This window comes from Phasianus colchicus, chromosome 7 (assembly GCF_987193195.1).
Source record: "Phasianus colchicus chromosome 7, bPhaCol1.hap1.1, whole genome shotgun sequence".
Taxonomy (NCBI): Eukaryota; Metazoa; Chordata; class Aves; order Galliformes; family Phasianidae; genus Phasianus; species Phasianus colchicus.
Genome location: NC_143442.1, coordinates 13862169 through 13888455, shown reverse-complemented (window position 1 = coordinate 13888455; position 26287 = coordinate 13862169). Strand labels below are relative to the sequence as shown.

Here is a 26287-nt window from a genome sequence, read left to right as displayed (position 1 = left end):
AAAAAAAAAACACATTTTAACTCTCAAAGAATACTTTTCCACCCCCCGGGACCTGAGGGATCACCAAAATGATTAAAAACCTCAGCAAACAACAGGTCTCAGAGGTGATAATCAAATCCCTCTTGCCCACATGCAACTCATAAGGTCCAGTTTCTTATGCTCTACAGTATCCAGCTGGGATCCATCAGCAAACCATCAACTGCTCCTATGTACAGATGAACAGGTAATTAGTAAAGTGACCTAATTAATAACAATACACTGGAGTGACAGGTCTAGCAAAGCTTGAGGATGTTTTATTTATTTATTTTTTTTTAATGTAGCTTTTTCCTGAGACTGTACTTAAGAGACTGTTGGCTCTCTTGTGTCTGATAGGGCTGCAAAAGAAACTCAGCTGCATCAGTACGCAAACAAGGTGAAGTCCCACCACCCAGCAACTGTTTCACAAAAGCTGTAGAAAAAACAGTATCTGAGCTCAATCCTTCCAGTGAATGTTCTGGTTCAAAAGTTTTCAGGGTAGCCATAGAGACAAAGATAATCCACACGTGCCCACACACACGGCTCATCTGGAAGGAAGCCAGGCTCAAAATGGGACAGCCAGTACGCTGCTTTAAAACAAGAAATAGAAGTCATTATGAGTGCAAGAGCTAAACAATGACCACGTTCACACTTTATTGCTCAGCTGTCCTCCTTATTGAGTTAATATAGCATGACAGATTTTAATAGGGAAGGATCTGCTCTTGCAACTTTGCAGTTCTTCTCTGGTAGAGACAGTTACAAACATTGTTAAAGCTGATGTACCTAACAACCACCACCACACCACATCCCATCTCTCGCCCTTCAAAAATCATCAAGAAAAGAAGCTGCTGCATCTGGCTGGAGGATGCAGCAGAAGGATGCAGGCACTGGCATGTCCAGGGCCCCAGGGAGGGGCAGGGGTGAAGCACAGCCCAGGGCTGCTCTCAGCAGCTGGGGCTGCGGCACTTGTTGCAGCAGGAGGAATTAGTAACAGGCATAGGGAAAGGTGGGGGTGTCAGATTCAAGGTCTGTGCTCCAACAGGAAAGCACCAAAAGGGTCTTTGGGAAGGGTCTTTGGCTCCAATCAGTTATTTTCTGCTTGAATTTATTTATTAAAACATTCTTCAGACCCCTGACTACGGCCTGTTATATACCCATGAACACCCTGGAAACAAGAAAGGCAAACCCATTATTTCCCTTCCTTAAGCTTTTAAGGAATCAAAAGAAAATGCAAGTGGCAACAGCTATCTTTGCAATCTTCAGTTCCCTCCACTGATCCTTGCAAAGCACTGCCTGGGAGGAGCAGAATGAAGAGCCCACATTACCCCATCCCCTGGCAGTTCAGCTGTTTGCATCATCGCTGTGAATCAGCCAGCATGTGTGGGTGTGCCTACGCTGGCGGGTATGGGCATCACCCACAGCTCAGACCCCACTCTCCACTTGGAGGATGGTGAAGGTCATCAGGAGCTCCTGCAAAAGGACAGCATAGCCAGGAGAAATTTTTTTTCCCCCACAATAATGATACAATATCAGCAACAGCTCCATCCCACATCTGAATTTTTTGAGCAAAATGAAACACCGAGCTCAGCCATCGCCTTCCAGAGCCACTTTTACTGCAGCAAAGGCCCTGAACTTTTCCCAGTATCTTTACTCTGGGACCACACTCAGGTTATGACTCCAAAGGACCGCAAACTTCTGCTTCTGAGGCTTCCTCCTGCAAGGAATGCGAATGGCTGAGAAATGCGAGTGGCTTTCCCACACGGATCCACAGAGGGAAGCCGAGACACCAGGCAACCGCAGCCTTTCAGGAAAGAATTCGGGCTGAAAAATGATGGCTCTCCCTCCTGGCGGGGTAACCCTACACTGGGAGGGACTCTCGACCTGCATCTGCACTGCAGCCACTTGTGCCAAGCAGAGCTCCCAGCGCACGAGGGCTGCCGGATCAGGACTGTACGTACGCATTAAGACTCTTTCTAAAGCACATTAGTCAATGGAGGGACCCAGCAGGAGCCTGGTTGGGCTGGTGGACAAAAAGGGGGGAAGGGGAAAACTGTGACAAATTGAAAATTCAACATGGATTGCGTAACAGCATGAATAATTCCTTTCAAGCCAAAAGGGATTCCTGCAAAAGAGGTGGTTTGCTGCAGTCCCTCCATTCTGTTTAATGAAAGGACCCCCAGATGATTTCCCCCCCCCCAAACTCCCCCCCAAAAAAAAGTATTCCTTACAGCCCTGTTGCAATCTGTAAGATGCAACTGAACTTCCATGGTTTGCTTCCCGCAGCTCTTCTCTGCCAAACTGGTGACACTGGAGACAAATTTCCTCACTTTGTCTGGGCAAGGAATTTGTTCGAAATGGCAAAAATGCTCATTCCTTCTTGCTGGAGACAAATTAATAAAAACAATGCAAGAGATATTTGTAGGAGAGAGGAGAAAATCTGCTGACAAATATTTTCTCTAAAACGGGAAGTGAGATTTATTAGACTGTGGGATCATCTCCCAGCAGGAAAGAGGAATTGGCAAAACCAAGGAAACACTGGAAAAGCAGAGGAAAGAAACCCAGCAGTAAGGCCTATTGAACTTGCTTTTGGAAATGCCACTCAGTATCAGCCCTGGGGCTGATGGTTTCCTCTCAGCAACAGCCAAAAGCAGCAATGGTGTAGCAAGAGCATTGGTTCCCAGAGGGACAGCCAGCCACCACAGGAACAGAGCGCAGTGCACCTTGGGCCCCCGCACTCGTGTGGATGCTCTGATGTCTAATATGGAAGCAAAACTCACACTGCAGCCTGTCTCTCCAAGCAGACACTAACAGAGCCTTGCTCCTCTGCTTGACCAGGGAACTCCACCAGACTTCTAGGGAGGAAACCAGTCAAACTTCTGTTCCATCTTACCAGCAGGGAGTGCTCAGTGGATCCAAAAGCCTGACAGAAATCAAGCTAAGAATGCATCTTGTTCAATGGGATCCTTCAGAGCCAAGCTCACAGGCTTTGGAGCTCCTCCTTGAATTCTACATCACACCATTTGCCTAAAACCAGACACCCAACTCCCTGCCAAGCCTGTCTAAATCACTGGCCTGAAGGCCAGGTACATATCCCACTCCAAAGTTCCTCCCCTCTCCTGGGCAGCCCCAACTTCTCCTCCTCTCCGCAGAACTCCATCCCCACAGCTGTTTATTCACCATTTTCCACCCCTGTCCCAGTTCCCCTTCCTCCCTCTCTTTGCTTCCCACACAAATACTGTGAAGACTAAATCCCCTCCCAGCCAACTGCTGACCCCATTTCAGTAAGGAGAGCCCAGCTGTCTACCATGAGCTCCAGAGTTGGACACAAAGATCAGAAGACAGGATAGCAGGTTGGGCGTTTTGGAAACTGCTGTCACTGATCTCATTTTCCCTGCTTGTGTGTCCCTATTTAGGGGTAGGGACACCTGAAAGCAGATCAGAACCCCTCCTTCTCTGACTCCAGCTGCACTGCACAAGTGCTGACTCAGGCACGAGCAACACCCATGCGACGGCATTGCCTGCCCTGGGCACCCAGACAGCCCACACCATCAGCCAAGAACGTGTTCTGCCCCAGTGAATCACACATCAACCCCAGCAAGTCCTTTCATGACCCATCAGTCACCAGAGGGGAAAAAAAATTACATGCACACAAAGTAATTAGAGGTGTAACCCTCTCCCCTCCCTCTGTGCAGGCTTAATGCTCCCTTTGTCTGAGCATGTTTGCCTCGCTAAGTCATGCCTCGGGACAGCTTTCTTGACAGAAAACAAAGGTTAATTAAAAAAAAAGCACATAGAAAACCCTCATTAAAATGGCCACCCCTCTCAACATGGCTCTGTACCCAGCCTGGTCCCTCCTGGAAACAGAATACTGACCCACAATCATCAACCCTACAAGGAAGTTGAATTGCAGACAGCCAGTCTGGGGCTGTCACTGGCAATGAAAGGTTGGAAACCAGGTGGGGGGATGACCTAAGAGGCAGCCAGATGCAAATCCAATGGCTCTTATCTGCCTCATGCACTGAGATCCCAGCCTCACTGGATGTTCACCTTCAATTCAATTAAAACCTTCCTCTAGCTTGGTGGCACATGCCCTGTGACCTGATACAACTCTGCAACCAGCAGCTCTCACACCAAAGACACTCTGTTCCCTTCCCTCCTCACCTAGGCAGCTGAAGACACAAACCTTGCTTTCAACCTGACCGCATGCACTACCAAATAATTCACCTCCATGATGGAGCTCACCCATTACAGGACAGGTAAAGTCTGTTTAAGACCTGCAATCTACAACTGCACAAACATCTCCCCCACACACTCATCCAATTTACCTGCATGAGCAATTCTGATCCTATTAGCTGGAGAGAAGTGGTGAAAGCATGCACACGTGCATGCACACCAGCCAGCTCATTAAAACTAATTAAACAGTCTTCCACAAGGAGTTTTGAAATGCATATACAGCATTTTTTTTTTTTTGCATTGCTTTTCCACACATCCAGAGGGTTGAGTAGCATGATTACTCACCACATGAAAAATAAAACTAATATGAAATTTAAGGGAGCTGCCATCCTTGTACATTAATAGAGACGTGCTGTGATTTAATCCTCCCTCCTGCTTAGAGACAAATATGATGGCAGCAATAAGGGGCAAAGAAGAACACCAATGCTCAATCAATCCAAGCTTCTGCAAGAAAGTAATCATATACATCATTTTTTCCTGAGCAACTATTGGTAAAAATCTACCCAAATGCCATCATTTTGGTGTGTGAGGTATGGAGGCAAACACATTGGCATGAGCTTTCAGTACAGGAAAACTGCAGCCTCAGGCTTGAAATGTGACACAAAGGATACAAGAGGGCTGATCACTGAAAAAGGGGATCTGCAGTACTCCCCAAAGCGATCTCAGAGCAATTGGTTACTTTCAAGTGCTTTACTGAAAGAAGAGAAATGGCGCCCACTGAAACCCCTGGCACTCATGTAAAATATTCAAAAAAAGCTTTCAATTTTGCACTGCAGGGCTCAGCCTGTCTCACCTTGGCCAGTTGTCATCAGTCAAACTCAACAGCAGTAGCAGCCAGTTCCATCTCCACACTTGCCTCCACTCAGAGAAGCTTCACAAATGCTTTCAACACAGAGTCACAAAATTTAAGCAGACACGAACCTCTGAAAGTTTAACAGTACTTTGCATTCAAACCCCAGCACAAAATAAGGAGGCCTCCATTTGGCCATAGCTCCCTGCTAAGGGAGATCCTCAGCTTCTCAGAACAATTTTGCACCAGTACAAAGTCCCAAACCAGAGGCTGCAGACTTGTCCTGCAGGGACAGGTTTAAAGTCTTCCCCCTTGCTGTACCATAGGGGCTGCCTCCAGCTTCCTACTGCCCCCTGACATTGGATACAGACCACACATATAGGCCAGTCACCAACTCAGAGCCAGCACTAAGGCACCTGCCAGGCAATGGGATCACCCCAAACCTAGCCACATCCACACAGCAGTACACATGTACACATGGCTACGTGTCTGCCAGTGCACGCGATCCTGGTAATTTCATGACAGACAATCCAAAAACAGGAAAGTAGACAGAAGCCACATACCATTACTGTTACAATGAGCAAATCTCCCTAATCCACTGGAGATGCACTTTGGGTCAAACAGACAAGGATGAAGTAAAGGTTCCCACTGACCTCCTGTGAGTTGGTCCTGGTGCAGATGCATTCAGGGCACACAGCTAGTTAAGCACAGGGCTGGTATGCTCAGTGAATTTGCGAGCTTGGCTAGCAAAACCAAAGGGCTTGCAATTTCAGTAAATCAAGCTGCTCCCAATTTTTTCTACCCTTGCTCTTTTAGGTCTTAAGGACAGAAAGAACCTATAAACACAAAAAGCTCCTACACTGCAGTAGGAAATATAATGAAATAAGAAGGATGACTGAAACAGTTGCTCATTTGTACGGGTAACATAACTGCAGTATTCAGGATATTTTGTTTGTTAAATGTCTAACTTGTGTCTATTGCTGTAAACAGTAGGAATACAAGTCATAAAGTACACAAGACGACAAGTCTCCAGGCAGGGTTAGTGCACAGGACTGCACTGACCAAACTGTTCAAGTTACATGATTATTCCAGCAATACAGCACTGACAGTCACTACAATTTCAATTTAAAAAGCAGAAATTAACTGTGAACAGCAGCACACAAAGCCAGAAAGCAGCCTAGATGTCAAAACAAGACAGAAGAAACCATTTCTATCAGTAAGATCTTCTCTTGAGAGAAGATTTCATCAAAGCAATACACAGTAAGTGTATTTAAAGGAAATTGTACCTTAAAGAAAAAACAAGTAAGCTAAAACTGACAACTTCCCACAGGTTTGCAGGTTTTGTTTTGTTTTGTTTTTGTGTGTGACCCTATGGTAGCTGACTTTGCTGCATGGCTCATTACCAGAGCCACCATGACATATTTTCATTTCTTTTCCCCCTATTTTGTTCTGAAAGCTTTGAACTGCTAGCAAAAACATTAAGAAATGAACCTGTAAAAAAAAAAAGAGAGAGAGAGAGACAGACTACAGAGAGAGTTCAGTGCTACAGAGCTGGGTTTGCAGAAGTGTTTCATCCAGAAAATTTTAAAAAGAAAAAAAAATTATTTAAGCAATATTTATTCTAACTACTGAAAAATACAGGTGTTAGTCCTAAATTATATCCGGCTGGGAACAAAAGCTATGGGAGGGGAAATCTTTAGAAGTATTGGAGTCACAACAGCTTTTTCACAGAGACAGGGAGAAGCAACTTGCATATAAATAAGTGTCCAAAATAGGTCAGCGCTCTTTTCTTGGCCACTGAAGTTTGATACTTTTCAGGGAGTTAGTCTGGATGGTGGTGGCACACATGACACCGGTCAGACCTGTACGCATGGAGGGAGCCCACCAGCAGCTGCAGTCCCCCAGCCAACCCCACAGCAGATCAGGGCTGCCATACATCAGGCTAGGAAGTGCAAGTAGAAAAGAGAACTAGAGATTCCTATAGCACTGGGGAGCAAGGCTGCTGGTCAAGCCCCAGCAGCATCCTTGACTTGCTCAGCTTGTTACCATCAATAAAAAGCCCATTAATTGCACAATGTGCCTGTTAAAAATAACTCTAAAAGTCATCGCTAGTAAATTAGTAAGACATCAGGAGATGCAGGCACCTTAGTATGGCATTATGGAAACCACAGAAGAGTCAGGATTCCCTCAGGAGCTTTCCCCAAGGAAAACATGCAGAGAGATCCTCTCCCTTTGATTGGGTCACTGTCCTTGCAACCACCCAGCCCCTTCCATTAGGGAACTTTCCCTCTCCTCTGTCCTCCTAAGTGAAATGCCTGTGGGACCATGCCAAGCCGAAATCTACGCTAAGGACATCACATACATATCCAAAATAATCCTCAGACCAAAGGACAACAAGCAAAACAACAAACTCCGTAGACCTACACATTAAGAGAAAGGAAGAAGAGCTTCCCTGTAGCCCCCACGCAACAAGGAAAAAAAAAAAAAAAAGCCAAACAAGTTAAGCCCCCATTCAACGCTTAAATTCAGATGGACTTGATGAGGGGTAAGAGCCACAACCAAATTAGCAGCTGATGCTTGTGCCTGTATGATGATGCTCAGCTGTGTCAACTGAGACTGTCTCCAGGTGGAAAGCAGGAAGAACAGCTCCCCTGTGGGGTCTCTATTTCAGAAACTGCCATTTCTGTTTCAGAGCCATCCTTGGGGACAGCTGTCCCTCTGCAGACCAGTGCCTTCTACAGCAAGTCATCTCCAAGGCCACTGAGGTTACACTGAGGAACAGGTTGATCTGTTGTGTCCCTACCAGGAATCACAGAATTGTAGGGGTTGGAAGGGACCTCCGGAAGAGGTTGATGTTGTGTCTCTACCAGATTCGTGCTTTAAGAAACAGTGATGAGGCTTCCTACAAGCAAGTCACTAAGAGGCAGCGAGCTTCATACCTGTGGCTTCAGCACAGCAAGCTGCAGCAGAGCTGCATGGGGACCTCCTCAGCCACTCAAGGTGTCAGGGATGGCTCATGTTGGAGAACCATCACCTCCAGCCCCACTGGACGTACGTAACTCTGCCTGATCTAGTGGGTTGGCAACCCTGCCCGTGGCAGAGGGATGAAACTAGATGATCGCACAGTGGTTTGGGTTGGAAGGGACCTTACAACCATTCCATTCAACCCCTTGCTGTGGGTGGATCTGCCACTAGCAGATCAGGCTGCCCAGAGCAGCCTGGCCTTGAACGCCTCCAGGGATGAAGCATACACAACTTCTTTTATTTTAAAGCCATTCCCCCCTGTCCTATCTCTATCAGACCACTTAAAAGGTTTAAGGTCCCTTGCAACCCAACCCATTCTATGATCAATGGAATGAAATAGCTTACACTAGGTTTCTCAAATAGGCTAACTCCAGTTTGAGGATGCTTAAAACCTGACCCAAAGACAAAGGGATGATGACCCACTCTGCTCTCACCCCTGCTACATCCACCGTGTCCAAAATGCTTTGGGGGCAGGAGGGACGCCTCCGCTCCAGTGGATTCCAGGCTGGATCGAGTATCGCTCTGCCCGCACCGCTGTAACGCGACGCCGGCGCAGGGCAGCACGCCAGCACAAACACCGTATCGGGTGTTCCGGCTGCACCGACAGCAATGCTGCAGTGTCCCGGGGCCGGATCCAGCCCCTCCACACACGTGCACCTCCGGTGCCGACGGATGGCCGTGCAGACACAGCCCGGGTCTGCGCACAGCAGCGGACGGCAGCAAGCCCCACAGAGGAGATCTGCGTGCCTGGCGAGTGCTAGGGCTCCTGGGAACGGCCCTTTTACTGGGCTCCAGATGCTGTGGAGTGATTGCTTATATGAAGGCGGGGGAGGCCCCTTTACTGTTTCTCATTTCCTCCTTTTTTTTTTCTCTCCTTTTTTTCTCCTTTTTTTTTCTCCCCCCCGCCCCCCGATTTCCTGGTTTTGTTCAGAAGCACAAGAGAGTCATTCATCATTTTTCTTCGAGCACAAGGAGAGCTCTCACCTCCCCCTCACCCCGAAATCCCTGCCCACCAGAACAGGCCAAAAAGGCTCGCAGCGGGGAAGACAGAGCTCCCCGGCTCCTCCAAGCAGCCCGGGCACAAAGGGCCACTTTCTCAGCCGGGATCAGTGGGTGCCAGCCCCAAAAGGGTGAAGGCCAAAACTCAATGCTAGGTCAGAAAACGGATATCGGTGGCAGAGAAAAGCAATTTGCACCGGTTTGAATTACAGGAGATGCAAAGCAGAGGGTAATTTGCATGCTGAGGAGACAGACAGTGCCTCAGGTAACAGGAATAAAGAGCTGGGAGATGCAGGGCCACTTCCTCTGCAGCCCTCCCGCTAACCCAAACCCAGGGTGGTTCCATCACTGTGCTGATCCCCTGCCCCTCAGACGGGGATGGCAACGGTCCAGGAGCAGCCTAAGTGCAGGATTTGCACATAGTGACAAGGCACCAGCCCCGGCTTTGGGGTTGGGCTTCCAGGAAAGCCCCATTTGGAACAGAGGAGAGAGTGAAAAGGGGCCACTACAAATGCACCCACCCAGACGGCCAAAGGAAAACCTTTGTATGGCTTTGATGCATCATCTCCAAGTCCCAGCTGGGTTCACCACCATCTCCACATCTTCCTGATGGCCTTCTCCTTCTCTTGGAGGGAGAGAGCCAGGACTAGGATAGCTCAGTACAGCTGCGACAAAAGGAGATACTCCAAATGTCCTGAAGAAAGAGAGTAGGAAAAACCCAAGGTAGTCAGAACACTTGCATACATTTTTATAAGCAACTGTGCCTCTGCACAAAGAACAGGATGGTGCAAATACATGGCATCTGAATGGGGCCTTCTGGCTTGGCTGATAACCTGGTAGAAAGGAAAGAGCAAATAAAACTGGACATAGAGAATATGTTCTGGGTTTTCATTCTGTTTGGTATGTCAAACAGGTCTGCTCGTGGTCAAACATCTTCATTAAGGTGTTTTTAAAAGGAAAAGGGATATTAGATTGTGGTCAATAAAGGGCTGGTGGGACAGAGGGAGCCTGAGTACCAGCAGTTCCACTGAGGAGAGATATGTATGGCATGATTCCAGCAAGACCTGAACAATAACAATAAAAGCCACCAAGAAGTGGCATTCAGGTGAGTGGATCTGTTGAGTTTCCACGACCTGAAGTGCCATCACTTGGAAAGACGCCAGCGTTTCAGTGTAGGAGCTTAGACAGACGGTATTCATATCCTGTGCAAAGGAATAGTTCAGGTTGGATATCAGGAAAAATTTCTTCTCAAAAAGGGTGGAAATGCACTGGAACAGGATACCTGGGCAGGTGGTGGAGTCACCGTCCCTGAAGGTGTTCAAGAAAAATGGCAGATGTGGCACTGAGGAACACGGTAGATGGGCATATAGTGAGGGGGTGATGGCTGGACTAGGTGATTTTAGTGGTTTTTCCAACCCTAATGATTCTATGATTTTTCTCATTTTTCTTTGTGGGTTAATTTTTGCTTTTTACTGTGAGCAACCAGAATGATCAGTCCCAGCCACCAGCCCCAGGCAGGACCCAACATGTGGACTCCACTGCACCACAGACCCGGAGCCTGTCACCTCCCCTGCTCCAACCCTCCCACCCCGCCAGGATGGACCCTGCCAGCTGCTCTCCCCACAGTGATGCAGGTCTGAGCAGGTCTCCGCTGAGCCAGACAGGTCAAAATGGCCTCTGCAAAAATAATGCCAGGTGAATTCGAGAGTGGGCATAGGGAGAGAAGGAGAGGCTGAAGTGCAGCAAGACGAAACAAGAGGAAGAGAACACAGCACTTTGCAACAGACAGAAAATAAGCCTGGTGGCCCAAAAAATAGGTGATAGGACAAAACAGCAGCTAAGGAAGAAGGCAAGAGGGGCTGGGATGAACACGTCGGTCAGCATGGTTATAACAGTGCTTTTCCCTCTTGGCATCAGTGAGTGCCCCACCAGGGGCCCATCAGGCTCTCATACCACAGAAGACCGGGTTTCTGCTGTTGTTGGAAAGAGTATCAAAATAACCCCCAAAAATCCCGGGGGATTTTACAGTGGAGGTTTTCAGCGATTTCTTCACCACGGCATGTTCAAACTAGGCTGCACATGCCATGTGGCACCACAGTGGTTTCTGTAGCACTATCTCCACAGTACCTCCCAGCCTCTTCTGTATAAGAAACGGGGATATGGAAGGGATGATAGCAGCCCAAAACCGAGACCAGCTCCAAAATGAGGCCAGCTGGACACTGTTCCAGCTACAGCCCTGCACTTTGGCCAGGAAAAGCCCTGCACGTTTTCTTCAGAAAGGAGCTGGGAGTGAAAAGCTCGCAGCAGGAGCGCTTCCTCCCAGCCTGACCCGAGCCATCCCACGTACCCGCAGCAAGGGCATGGCCACAGGCAGCCAGCTCGCCCACCCTGCGAGGAGAAAGGGGAAGTTAATTTTCTCAGCCAAAAGAAAATGGGGAGTTCAGTTCCGATGGCAGGAACGTCACCATGATGTTTAGTCACTCGCTATTTCTGCTTCTCCTGTATGGCAGGAGTCAGACAGCACTGCAAAATGCATTTGCCCCAACTTTCTTGTCCAAACTCAGATGCCCAAGCTTTGGTGATCCAATGTCCCTGTGTGAAGAAAGGGTTTTAAGAAGGGTTGGACTCCCCTGAGCCCCAGCAAAGCAGGCTGCCTGCAAACAGATACATGGAAAAAGGGCGAACCTGCAGCCCTGGGCTAGGGCTGCCCAGGGTCTGACTCACCGGCCAAAAACAGCAAAGCCAGCCATGCTGCAAGCCAGGGCATGACAGCTTCAGTGCCCAGAGGACCAACTGTATCTCCTGCTCTGCAGCACAGCTGCTGTGGGAAAATGCACATTTGCTCCATCTTCAGCTGTGAGTCCATAGAATCATAGATTGGCTTAGGTTGGAAAGGATCTTAAAGCCCATCCTGTTCCAACTCCCTGTTAAGGGCAGGGCTGCCACCCACCAAATCAGGTTGCCCAGGGCCCCATCCAACCTGGCCTCGAATGCCTCCAGAGATGGGACATCCACAGCTTCTCTGTGCACCTGTTACAGTGTTCCATGCCTATGTCTATGACCATGTTCCAAGTCCAAGACCCTACTTCACAGGTATTGTTCTGACAACAAAGCTAGCACACTCAGCCCAAATTCCAGCTGCAGGACAACACAACACCTGATCCCTAGTGTCACAGTCCCTCTTGTTATGCCTGGAGGCGTGGGCTGGGGCTGTTTGCCCTTCAGGCACCATGCATGCCTGCAAGGTTGGTGAGAAAAAGGTGCAACCGTCTCGGGGTAACTCCCGGGCAGAGCAAACAGCAGGCTCCAAGTGTTGCACAACAAGCCTGCGTCCCACAGCCAGGCAAGCAGCCCTGCCCCACTCCTGCTGCTGACACCACTCAGCCCATAGCTGCAGGGATTTCAAAGGCACAGTGCCTTCCTCGCCATGCCACCATGCTAACTGCAGCACTGCACTGCAGACACTTCACTTTCAGCTATACAGACCTGAAGTTTCAGCCATTAACTGCTCTTTCAAGGAGAAGATTATGTGAATTGTCCCATCCCCAAATTCTGATGGAGTCCATGGTGGGCTGCTTCAAGAGAAGAGCTGCAAGCGTGCTTGATGCCCCTCTGCTGGAAATCAGCAAGGCAGCTGAAGGCAAGGCTCACCCCATATTCAAGGCAATGCACACCCCATACTCACCCTTTTCTTTAATTCCCAATTTATGCACTGCTGGTCACTATCTAAGGCAGGATTATGGGCTTGATGGACCTTTGGCCTGATTGGGTTGCTGCCAGGTCATATCTGTGCTGCACTTTCAGCAGGGTCTGAATTTTCAAAGGGCTGTTTCAGGACATGTGGGACCAGCCCAATGGCCAGGGGTTAAGGTAACAAATCCTTGAAATCAGACCGATAAAAAGACAGAATAAACAGAAAAAGAGAGGTAAGCAATGACTGAAATCAGTAACAATCATTACTAGAAAGTCGGAAGTGGTCCAACCAGCTGAGACTAGAAGAAAGCCATCTGTATGATCATTTTTCACTCTTTTCTAGCAAGCAAATTTTGTTAATGCTGAAAAATCTGCAATTTGTCTGTCAGTTCAGCTGGCCTTAGTCCTTGCTGGATGAGGGTCACGGTTCATTCCCCAGAGGACTGAGCACAAAACAAGTCATGTTCTGCAAAGTCAGACCTGCAATAACCTGATCACCTCCTTGGTCACTCTGCCATGTTCAACTCCAGAATAGGAGAAGAAATAGCAAAAAAAGTCAAGCCCTAGTCCACAAAGTTGGGGCTGAGCAGAAAGAAGAGCTTAGTCCCATGGTGGAGATGGCTGGACTGGATGATCTTAGTGGTCTTTCTAACCTTAATGATTCTGTGATGCTGTGACTCAAATGGAGAACCTCTGCCCGATCAGAAGTATCTGAAACAATATTCGTAAAGCAGACACTGCAATGACCATCAAGCAGTGCCCATTTTACACACCTGCCCCTTACCAGCACACACTTCTCAGGGCAGCACTGATTATACTAGAAAGGGATTCAAATCAGATTGAGCTCACAGAGTCCACACAGTACCTTTGTTTAAAAAGCCATGTGAGAAATGATAAGCTTTTACAGACAAACTCTGCACAAACGTAAGCAAGGGAAAGTTATCAGCTCTGGGCTTCCAAAATATTTACTCAACCTGCAGTTGCTCTGGCAGCACTCTGAAAGTCACATGCTGTCATTTTTATGGCATTTCTTTGACCAAAACTCAAATGCAGAGGTTCCTTTGCCACAGACATTCCCAGCCACTTTCCTACCCCAGATACAAACGAGGTCCTTGCAAGGTAAGAACAACACTATAGAAACCCACCACAGATGGTGGATGCCCTATCCCTGGAGGCATTCAAGGCCAGGTTGGATGGGGCCCTGGGCAGCCTGATCTGGTGGGAGACAACCCTGCCCACGGCAGGGGTTCTGAATAGACAATCTTTAAGGAGTCCTCCCATTCAAGTCATTCTATGATCCTGTGTAACAACATCCAAGGGTAAAACAAACTGGAGGAGTAATTAGCAAGCCTATATGAATGGCTCAAGCTGAGCAGAGACTAAGAGGCTGAGAGAAGACACTCATGAAGCAGGCTAAGACATTTTAGTGGCTGTGCTTGATCTAAAACTTGGGTTTAGATCTCATCTGGCCAAAAGCCACAGCTTCAGAAGCACATCTGGAGGAGGATGTCAGTATACGCTGCACGTTTCCTGACAAAGGCTTGGGATACCAGTTTTTATTTTTAGTACTATTTTCATTTCTTCATGTAATGAGTTCAGTGTTTCAGGCAGCCCTGGAGGAGCAGGAAGGACATGTCCTGTAATAAAACTAATTAATTCATGTGGAATTTCTAGCCATTATTGTGAAAGTGGCCAAATTCTTCACTCCTGAAAAGCTGCCAAAATAGCCATTAATCTGGCTGTGGTCATAAGCAGGATTCCTGTGGCCTCCTGCAACACTCGACCAGCCCCCAGGACAGGGAATGCAGAAACCGAAGCGGATGTAGTGATTTCCTTACCCCAACTCCTACAGCCCCAGCTTTGCTAAATGGGACCATTGCCTTAAAGGGCTCCATGCCAAATTCCTCCCAATGCCCCCCGACCAGACATGCCTCAGTCATGTACACAAAGGTCAAGCCCTCAGACCTCCAAAATCAAGCAGTTCAGCATCATTCAAAGCTCTGCAGACCAAGCTTTTCCACCTGCCCAGCCTTGATCACACTCTCAGTGACAAGTGTCCTGAAAGGAACAGGAATCTGTTCTGAACACATTGGAAATTGTATTCCCACCACCCCACTGGGTCTGTTAGGAGGGTGAACTTTTCAAGTCCCATCTGCAATCAGTGGGAAGTCAGGCTCCTCCACAGAGAAATTTCAGGCAAGAATCCCATCAACCAAAATCCCCCAATAATGCTCAAGAATTAATGGAATCCATCTTGCTCCCTGTGAGCTGGAGGTGACAGGGTCTGTGGGGTCTGGCATGGAAAATAAACATGGAATAAACTTATTTCAGTCACTACTGTCAACAACAACAACAAAATGACTCAGAGTATCTACAAGGTGCCAATCTATTGTGTAAGAAGGCCATAGTTGCCACAGTCTCCTTTTGCTCCAAAAAATTCTGGACTGCTCTTTAAATTCAGTGATGGGTTAGAGGGTCAGGATCAAAACAGCACCTCTGGTGCTGTCCCAGCATCCAGTCCAAGGAGTGGCCACTCTCCTTGAACACCTCAAGGAATCCAGATGTTCTGCAACAAACGTCCTGTTTAACAGACTAGCTGGTTTTCTAACACTTTAAATAAAATTCTCCTCAAACCACCTTTGCATAAGACATGGAGGGATCACTGTTCACTATGGATAATGGAAAAGGTCCCCTACCATGGCTACCCATTGCTTTAGGCCTCCTCATCCCAGTTACCATAATGGCAGATGATTTACCTGTCCAATCACACCACTGTTAAATCAAGGTGGGCAGCTGTGATTTCCCTGCCGTTGCATCACTCTGGTTTGTATGATGTTCAGATGAAGGGTAACTGCCCTCTGCACATCAGAGATTGTGTCAAACTCACAGTGCTTGGCTAGTGGTAAATACTGTGCAAAAAAGAGAAGGCTCTTGAAGCTCAATAGTGTAGATAGACAAGAAGGTTCTGCCACAGGACTGTTGTTCTTGGCCAGTCTGACTGAGAGCTACCTGGTCAGAGCCTGGATTACACCCTGGAACAGTGCTGAAACTCCTATAGCTTTTTTTCACCCAGCATTTTTTCTCACTAATTCAGCTGCAAACCTAGAAGAGTAAAGCTGATACCATGTGGAGAGTGAACTGCAACACTCCTGACAACTGCCCCCAAAACCAAGACATGAACCAGCTGGGTAACTGCAATTTGCCTTTAGCAAAGGGACTGCAGGGTGAGTGAGGAGGACCAGGAGGAAGAGTAAAAACCACCACCGGAAGTCCCAGAGTTGTTGGGTTACCCTCACTGCAAATAGAAATGTCACTGTGGCCAGCCACCTTGACCCTACAACCCACACAGCCAACTGCTCTGGTGGCCAACACCCAGAGGACAGAAACCAAGCATCTCAGGGAGCACCCAGCAACCTTGGTTCATCTCCCAGCTGGCAATCCGGACTGTCCACTACCTCATGAGCTCCACATAGCTGGGGCCAATGGGGCACAGCCCCACCACCAGCCTGAAGCTCCAGCAGCACAGGAAGTCAAGAGCCGCAGGCCAGTCACCCTTCCTGCTCCTCCTCCTTGCTAAACCTAAGTTTTCTTCCCGGTTTCTGCTTGCTTTTGAAGTGACAGATCAAATGGCAGCAGAATGGAACAGAATGCAAGGAGAGATGAGTTTCCACATGGACCGTGTGGGAGGGCCATCACTGCTCAGGGTGTAAACTGCGTACCTCACTCTCACTCAGCTCACCGCTGAGCCACAGCCTCCATGCTGTGGGAAAATCAAATTCAAACAGAAAATCACCCCCTGATGAAAAAAAGTTCAAATTCTGGCCAGGATTTGCCCTGCTCCCTTCAGAGTAAAATCTGGGTCTTCTGAAGTGCAGAACACCAGGAGACAGGCCACATTGGAAGACACACACTTGCTCTTTGAAGTTGCTTGGAGGACACTTAACACAACCAAAATGCCTTCAGCAACTCACTTGATCCACCAGTCCCCCCAAAGACTGAACAAGAAACGTTCCTAGGACATGGACATCGGGTGCCCACTCTTTCCTAGTTTTAAGACAGCAAGGGGAAAACATGGGAAGGTTAACAGAAAACCTGCTCAGTGAGAAGCCCATCAGCATGGACTGGGTCTTTAAATATTAATCAGAAGAGCTGAGATCATGCAGCCTCCACTGAAGTCTAAAAACCAAATGGAGAAATCTTGCTGTGGTCTTGAGTAGAAATACTGGGTATTGCTTAAGGAATTTTCCCTGCACTGTGGGATTATGGATCTTTCCAACAGAAGATGTCATGCAAGCAATTGCAACAGCATTTCCCTGTTGTCGGTATGCTGCATCAGCTGGCTACAAAGACGAGGTGCAAGGAGGCACAGAAACTCCCCCCAAAAATTGCCTTCAGCCAGCAAGGCAGTGAAGATGATATTAATTTCAATGGCAGAGCATTAAAAATCCCTTCATCCCACCTGAGCTGTTCTATCTGCAGAAAATTGTAAGGAAAAGCACAGATTTCAACACGGTCCAATTCCCACCAGCGCTTTGTGTCACTCTCAATTACAGCCCAGAATGAAATACCAAGAAATCGTTCCTCGCGGCTGGCAGAATTAATGGGATCTTTGACTACAGAGAGCACCAGGCAGTGAACTTGCTCCCTTACCAGCCAAGAGGCACAGTGCAGCTTTCTTCAGAATAAAAGCTGCAATGTCAAAAGATAGATTAAGGCTTATAAAAGTGACCTGATGTTTTTCCGTACTCTGGTCCACAAGAAAGGCATGTGATTACTGACCCTTTCCTTTCTAAAACGATTTTTTTCTATCATAAGATGAGACAGCAGGAGATTTTCATCTTCCTGCTCATGCCTAGCCAAATTACATGTGGACAAAACACTAAATACACCACCATTCTGCAGCTACAACAGTGGAACCCAGGCTGTCATACACTGAGCTGCCATAAAGTTCCAGGAACTGTGCTCTAACCCCTGTTCCTCCAGCCTTCAATCAGGACAACCACATCACAGAATCATGGAATGGCTTGTGTTGGAAGGGACCTCAAAGATCACCCAGTTCCAACACCCACCCATGGGCAGGGTTGCCAACCACTGGATTCAGGCTGCCCAGAGCACCATCCGACCTGGCCTCAAGCACCTCCTGAGATGGCACATCTGTCACGTTTGCTTGTAATGAGATGCCTGCTTGCATGTTTAATGAGCTCATACTTGGCCAACTCATGAAAGCATCCTGGCCACCAAAGGTGGGCAGAGATGCTTCAGCCACAGATTTGGTCTGCTGATGGTAGTTCGTGGTAGAATAATCATCATAGAATCATTTGAGTTGGAAGGGATTCTTAAAGGTTATATATTCCAACTCCCCTGCAACAAACAGGGACACCTATAGCTCCATCAGGTGCTCAGAGCCCCTTCAGCCTGACCTTGAGTCTCTCCAGAGATGGGGCATCTACCACATATCTGGGCAACCTGTTCCAATGCCTCAGAACCCTTATTGCAAAAAAATTTTTTCTTTATATCCAGACAGCATCTCCCCTAACTGGTAACACTGGTAATACTTACAGAGCCAGAGGTGCAATCTCCTTTTCTGGCTGGTGGAAAACAAGTGGGGCTACACTTACAAAACAGCACCTGAATTTGTTGTTCTGTCCTCCAGTTCAGGATGGCTGTGGGACAGCTCTAGGAGGAGGGACACAGAGTTCAAACACACTGCAGCCAGCCCCAGGTGTGTGCTGAGGACAAACACACCTCGCTGGCTGATGCAAACAGCCAGCCATGACATGATGGAAAGCAGAGCCTGATGATTTCAATATGTGCCGCTACACACACGCTGATCTGGGCAGCACCTTCCCATGGAGGAGGGGGGAATACCTGGAAATTCAGCACACCACTGAGCTCAAGCCCTTGTGGAACAGAAATGCTTTAAAAGCATCTTCACATTTTACCTTGCCTTTTATCTTACTCCGCCAGACTCAAGCAAAAGAACTACCCTAAAAGAATCCTCCAAGCCCCATTCTCCCAAACCCAGCCATGTCTGTGGGAACAGTGGCAGCAGCCCATTGGTGGGATGCATCAGCCCCCATGAATGCTGCAGCCAGGTCTAGCCCAGGGCCAAACACAAACACACCTCTCCCATTCCAGTTTTCACTGCTTTGCCTCTTGAATTGTTTATCTCGGCTCAATTCCTGGATGTGGATAAAACAAACGACATGGACTTTCTCACAGACAGGGCTCCTCGTTGTTCTCCTGACAAATACCACACTCAGCGAGCATGAGCCTGAAACCCAGAGGAAAGGAAACAACTGCAAAGGGTAAGAAGGAAACAGATCATTTGCCAAGGGACAGCATGAAAACACATTTCTCCTTTGGGCTAGAGCCTTGAAATCTTCCCAAACTCCCCATTCCCTCCAGCCCATGTTCACAACACCTTAAGCCCGATCACAGCACGCTGGAGGGAGCGTCATTTTCAAGAAGCTGCTCCACAAGTTGTTATATATTACCTTCATATCTAAAGACAATCAGCACAGGACCCAGTCGGGTTCATCCTTGACCAGACACAGCTGATGCAGAAGACCTTGGAAACCTGGTCCATCTACTGGCAGAACCCCAGAGGCAACAAGGATGGATGAGTTGTATGCTTTCTCATTCACGTACCATCCTTGGAGCTGTTATTAATTGCATTTCACGTGTAATAACTTCTCCCACAACCCAGAGCTCTGCAGCCCTTCAGTTCAGCCGGAGCAGCAATATCAACACAGTGCCATGGACTGGCTCCTTGCAGCTGGCTTCTCCGATGTCTCACAATATGCAAGCCTGCATAAGTCAAGCTGGATGCCCAGCTGCAGCACTGGTAATGAGTTTCTCCCATGCCTGTACACTTCTGACTCGAAAGCTAACTGGTGCAGAGCATGTGAGACGCTCTCAGCCAGGCTCTCTCCTGCCTGCTGCCTACACCTTTCTGGCCTTTAAGGCTATGTCAGAGCATCTGGCGAGGTCAGGAGCTTTGGAGGCGGAAGGGCAGATACACACGTGCACGTGCAGAGCATGACAAATGCTTTGTTTCCGTAGAAAAGCTGAGGGAAAGAAGTAGTCTTCCTGGCAATTCAGTGTATGTGAAAAATGCAGTCATAGCATTACTGGCATGATTTTCAAGTTGCTGTTAAAATTCCACTTACATTATGCTACCTCCAGCATCAGAGTCTTCTGTGTTTTGGAGCAATACATTAAACTGTCTTTTAGCAGCTGCCTGCCAAGGGGGAAATGGAGGTTTTGACATCTGACCCATGAGGAAGGATGTGTGGCATTTGGGGCCAAATCCCAAATAGGGATTTTAACTGGATGTTAGAGCAAACTGCTTTGCTAATGGTTAACTATTTTGGCGCTGTTTTTGTTCCATGGGAGTCCCTGGCGTGGTGAATGGGGCAGCCCCAGCCCTGCAAGCTCAAGTTTGCCTGCACCTTAATCCTTTAATCCTAGGATATCATCTCCATTAGGAGCAAAGAGCAATGATGCACTGGCAAAGGCTGCCCAGGGAGGTGGTGGAGTCACCATCCCTGGAAGTCTTCAAGAACAGTGGAGATGTGGCACTGAGCAACATGGTTAGAAGGCACAGTAGGGATGGGATGGAGTTGGACTAGATGACCGTAGAGGTCTTTTCCAACCTTAATGATCATGCAGTTCTAAAATGGCCATTGGGGACACAGCGACCGGGACACAGCATGCCAGCAAGCAGGGTGCTAGCACACTGTACAGGAAGTCCTCACTCTGCTCCAAGTGCCCGACCTGTTAATCCACCTTAACATGGTGTGCAGAGCTCTGTGCCGTTCTGAAGGAATGAATTCACTCAGGGCTGGCATGAAAGCTCGCTCCGCACACAGTAAGAGCCCTCTGTCCCGCATGCAGGCAGCTTCACTCAGCACTATGTCAAGTTGGTGACGTGATGACCTGAAATAAACCATAAAACCATGCGGTCCAGTGGCATCAGAACTATTTTGGAGGCCCCGATCCCCAGAGGTGCTGAGCCTCCGTCTCGCTGCCTCCATCCGCAGGAGTTCATGCCCTCGGCTCCCCGAGGGGGTGGAGGTTCTCAGCCCGATTTCCACAGACTGCCGCTGTTTTGTTCCAACATTCCCAACATCTTCAAAATACCCAAAACTTCTTGTGCAATGAGCAACATCCCCTGCTTCCTAGCTACGTGGTGGTTTATGTTACTTTCCGCCTACAACCATTTCAGGATTGGCTTTACAGACCTAAGTGGAAGACTAAACAATGCCGGAGCCACAGTGGGAGGATTTGCAGAGTTTTAGTCCTTGTTTCGTTTGGGCAATCCTTCTGCATCTCATCAGGGACAAAAAAACTTGCCAACCTCTTAATTTAGGAATAGCACGAGCTCTGCATTCCAGCCCTGAATCAGCCAAAGAAGCCTTTTCAAGCTGGAAAGGGGAAAAAGGGCAAATACCTTTAAGCACATTTAAAAAGAAAAAAAAAAAAAAAAAAAGGCAGACACCTGCCTTTTGCAGGCAAAAACCTGCTCTGGGGCACTGAGACAAGCTTGACATCAGCATTTGAAAGGGAATTCCAATCCCTGTGCTTTGGGTGCCAGACTGCTCTCCTTGTCACCGCTTTGAAGCAGAGGCAAACTCTCCCCGTGTACATTTTGCAGATGGGAGCAGCGCTGTGAGCCTGAGCAGAACAGCACAGAGCGGCGCTGGCAGATGGGGGCTTTGTTTTTGTTGTGGGTTTTATTTAATAGCTACAACAACCTGTTAAAAGTTTTGTAATCCGAAGAGAGCAAACCCTTTTCTGGATGTCCAGGCTCGGCTGCCAAGACGTGCTCAGTGCAGAATATTCCAGCTGCGTGCTTCACATCACGCTGCTTCAAGATGTGCCAGTGTTTTTATTATTCATCCCCTATGGACACTGCAGAACGCCACATACATTAAAGCACTCTTAAGCTGCGCTATTTATATGTGAGTGAGTGAGCGTTGCATATATGCAGAGATATGGGCAGATCAGTCACACGCATTGTAAAGGCACAGGGAGGGTAAAATGAAGTAAAAATGCAATTCTAGCAAGGAAAAAAAAAAAAGTCCATAAAAGCAAAAAACTGGCATTAACTCCGAAAATCATCTCTTAATACACCACTGCTGTGCTCTCCATTCCACCCCAGCTTCTTCTAAAAGCGTAAAGCTGGAGTCAGCACCAGATTCCTTCAATCTGAATGCCCTCGGCTTCTTCTAGAAGAGTGCAAAATTCACTCCGCAGATGCTCACATGGTGCAGCTGAGCAGCGGTGCACAGCCCCATTAGGCAAAGGAGGGGCAGGAGTGGGGATGGTTGCAGCGTGGCCGCACAGAAGCAGCACCGAGCAAAGTTTTCTATGCCGCTGTTTTTTCTTTCTCCCTCTCGCTCAGAGTGAGCCGAGGTGTTCGCTAAGCGATGGCATCCCCATGAGAGCTGCCTCGCGCAGTCAGCGCAGCAACAGGTCGGGAGCCTGTGGCGTCCCTACGGGCGGCGTGCTCGATGATGCTGCAGTCCTCCCGGCACCCGCTGCACGGAGGCAGAGGGGCCCCAGCCCCAGGGTGGGCTCTGCTGGGAGTTGGGCATGGCTCCCATATCGTGGCCCCGCAGCCGCCCACTTTCCACCAGTCAGCACATGGTGTTCGTACGCCACCTCCGCCCGTATCTTCGGGGCATCCGTCACCCTACACGCTGTTTCCAGTTCCCCACCAAGCCCGAAGTGCCCCTTAGACCCCCCCAGCTCGGCGCAGTCCCCACCCCCAGCCGCATCTCCCCTCAGTCTGCCCCGGGGGAGACTTCTCTTCCGGAGGACCCCAACCTCCACCCCGTTCCCCCGCAGCCCGGTTCCCCTCGCCTTCGGACAGGGAGCTGCCCCCGACAAATCCCCTTTACACCCCACCTCTGCGGTTCCCGTACAAAAGGAAAACTCCCCCAGGGAAAGATGCAACCCCGAGCACCCTCTTCACCCCACCGCGGACACGCATCCTCTCCTCACTCCCACCCTATCCTCACCCCTTTGTCCGCTCCTCCCTCAGGCATCCCCCGTCCGCTGCCCTCCCGAGGGGTCCCCTCTCTCCCCGGCTCCCGGCCGCCGCTCACCTGCGGGGCGCTCGGCGCTGGCTCCGTACTCGGCCGTGTCGCGACGGCGAGCGCAGGTGCCCTGTCCCTGCACCAGGGCTTGCAGGGGCAGCTCGGCTCCGGGGTCGGGGTAGCAGCGCAAACCGGCGGCGCAGCGCGGGGTGTACACGCCGCAAGCTTCGGCCTCCAGGCGGGCGCACACCGGACAGCAGCCGCAACCCGGTTCCCGCACCAGCTCGGGGCAGGGCGGCCGGGCGGCCGGGGAGCAAGCGGCCAGGCGCTCCGCCGTGCAGGGCGGGCAGCGGAACAGCACCTCGGGCAGCGCCGGCCCCGCCAGCGCCAGCGCCGCCGCCAACGCCGCCAGCAGCAACCGCGGCCAAGCGGCCCGCGCCGCGCCGCCGCGACCGACCCCGCCGAGCGCCATGGCGGGACTGACGGGCGGCGGGGCCGGCAGGTGGACACGCCGCTCGGCCCCCCGGCGGCGCGGCGCGGCGCGGCGCGGCACGGCACGGCACGGCGCGGCGCGGCGCGGCTCGGTGCGGAGCGGGGCCGGGCGCGCCGCCGCGGCGCCGCAGGGTCCTAGAGCCGCCCACCCGCGGTGGGGGTCGTGCGAGAGGCTGGGCAAAGGGGGGGTCTGACAGGGGGAGGTAGTGGGTGCGGGGGTACCCCGAGAGTGGACCCTGCCCCGGTGGGGAGGAATCCGCAAAGAGAGCCGGGAGTGGGGCTGGGGGCGTGCCAGGGGCCGGGTCCCGCTGTGGGGGCTTGGGGACAGCCCTCCGGAGTGCTTTCCCAAGGAAGAGGGGACGCTCTCCAGGCTCGGTCCTTCGGTATAAAACCCCCATTTTAAGCCCCAGCGCGCTCCACTCCCCCTGCTCCGCTGTCACAGTTCACCCAGAGGTTTCAAAGCGCGGGGGGCGTTACACTGATTCCTTACTTAAGAAGTTGAATAGCAAAGCCAAGGGTCGCAACCTGACTGATGGAGCTGGGAATGTCTGATCATGTCGTCGTGGGATGAGATGGTTCAAGCCATGCTCTGAGTTTGAACTCACTCAGCCAGGGCAGTGTCAGTGCCATGGCACTTATATTTGCCATTCTCTGCTGCAGGTTTTCTGCTCTTTTCAAATTAAGGAAAAGCTGAAGTGCCCCTCGTGCAACTCAACTCCCAGCATGGGGCCACAGAGCTTCGCAATGTATTTGTGGGACCAATGGGTGCAGAAAGGGGTGGGAAACCCCCACTATGCAACCCAGCACTAAGCACACGTTCCCACCCCGCTCCCCAGATTTTCCCAAAGAATAATTCCATTTTTACAAGGGTTTCACCAAACAGAGTCCCTCTCCTTTTAAAGGCTAAAAAGAAGAAGAATCCCGGCGCACGCTCTGTGTTTGTTCTTGGTGCACATCTCATGGTGGGAATGGGGACACGGCAGCCTCTGTGAGCAGATGTTCCGTGTACAACGCGCTGAGTTATTCTCGCCGTACGCTCACGATTTCTCAAGGCTCTCAGTACCTTTTTTATGATCTGCCGTTGACTTCACTAATGACTCACATTTGGTTCCAATGAGATATTTTCATATGACTAATGAATCTATATTTGGAGGCGTAAGAGGGTTTGGCTAATTATCTGTTGCAGGCAGTTAAATATTCCAAGCATCCAACATTGGTTTTCTCCCAGTGGCGAGCTCCGTGCCCTCGCACTCTCAGTACATGGGCTGATATCTGGCTTTCAGCCTTTGTAAGCACAAGGGACAGCCTGAACCTCATTGTAAAGCATTTTTTAGATGGCTGATGGGGGTCGTTCCCCTAAGGGAGGGTTTCAGCCCGGTTCTTTGCCAGGCACTCAGTGCAACGCCATTGTGCCATGCCATTAATAACTCCTGGCAAGGGACAGGTTCCCGATTAGCACCCAGTGTCACCGCTTGTTGCCCCAGCAGAGAGCTCTCTGCAGAACCCCTCGGCCACAGGAGAACAACAAAGAGGGTTTTACAGCTGTTGTGCTGAGAGGAGGCGAGGAGAAAGCGGCTCGAGTGCCCATGCCCGGCTATAATTTCTGCAGCGGGTCTCTGCTGACAGTTTTAGGATTAACAAGCGAGCTCTGTTCTCAGACATTTACCCCTCTGAAGAAGCTGGCCTGTTTGTTCTCAAGGGTTTATTTTACCCTACAAAATATGGCATTGCCAAACAGATGTAGGCTTGTTCCTAGAAAGGCGACTTATAACTGCAGCCGCATTTCACAGAGGCTTTCGCCCTCGGGATTGTTTGTAAATGCAGCAGTATTCCTCCGACCCTTTTCAGGGCCGTTTTTTCCCACAGACGTGCTGGTCGGGTCCTTTATGGCTCTGTCCTTTGTCAAGGATGAATTAAGAAAAATAAACTCGCAAACACAAAGTGGAGGCCCAGCCTGGAGATCCTCTTGCTCCCAACCATTAAGGGGTATTTTACAGTGCTGGGTGGGGGGAAAAGAAAACAATGCATTCTCCTGCATTTTTCTTGCCCTCACTTGTAGCTCCAGGGGTAAGGAAGAAAAATAAATAAATAAAAAGAGGGAAGTGGAATAAAAGTGCCTTGGTATTTCTGCAGCCTCCTGTTGAAGAGGCTGACACAAAGCACTTCCCCTGCAAAGAGCCTCCTGCATCCCTAAGCTGCCCGACAGTGATGAGGAAGGGAAGGCAGCAAGGAGGAAGGCTGTGAGGATGGGATCTTGGGCTCTTGCTTTCTTCCAGAGGTTTGGCCAACTCTGGCCATGAGCAATGGGGAAGAGGTCTGCAGAGCAGCTGTGCCCTAGGGATGACCACTGACCCTCATCCGCTATGTGCCCCAGGGCCCACTCCTTCCCCACACTGCTCTCCCCAGGTGCAGAGTGCAGATGTCAGCAGAAGGGTCAATTATAGGCCACTCTCTTTACATGGATCCTATCTGACACGTCTTTAGAGCAGCCCTAAACTCATTATCTGTGATCCTGTCCCAGTCATTACGAATGCTTTGGAGTGGTCTGGGCTGGTTTGACCAGATTTCTGCAGCACTGACTACAGATCAGCAAAGCTAAAGCTGCCCATCAGTGTGGGGCATGGAGCCATGGTGGTAGCTCTGAGCTGTGGTTGCGTTCCCCAGCAGCCAAACCCCTTTGCTCATCCCTAGTTAGCCCTCCAAGATGCCTTCATTAATCTCAAAGGTAAGAAGCAGCCTGAGGCCCAGCAGCTGCCAGGAAAGGGTAATGCAGAAAGGATTCAATACTGATGTGGGGCAGTCAGGCACCGTGACTCAGGCTATAAAGATGACAATATAAGAACAGAAAGGATCTGTGTGGGCAGTGTCTCTGACTTCAGCATGTACTGGGTTGATTGTTGATAGAAGAGGACTTGGTAAGGACAAGAGAGATGAATCCTTTAGTACATGGTGGTGGTGTATAGGAGCCATAACATGGCCTACATCTACCAGCCGC

General features: G+C 49.7%; 1 protein-coding gene across 3 annotated transcripts in view; it reads right to left on the bottom strand.

Annotated features, from left to right (window-relative positions):
• IGFBP2 (insulin like growth factor binding protein 2) overlaps positions 1-26287 on the bottom strand; it is a 67375-nt gene that overhangs the window by 29397 nt on the left and 11691 nt on the right. The window contains exon 1 of one of the 3 annotated variants that reach the window (XM_031590569.2): positions 22870-23272. The exons of 1 other annotated variant lie outside the window; for it this stretch is intronic. In XM_031590569.2, coding sequence (XP_031446429.1) covers positions 22870-23272 — 403 coding nt within the window. Of the gene's footprint in view, positions 1-7462; positions 7485-22869; positions 23273-26287 lie in introns of those variants that run through there. One more of the 3 variants, XM_090143752.1, reaches the window with a different exon arrangement.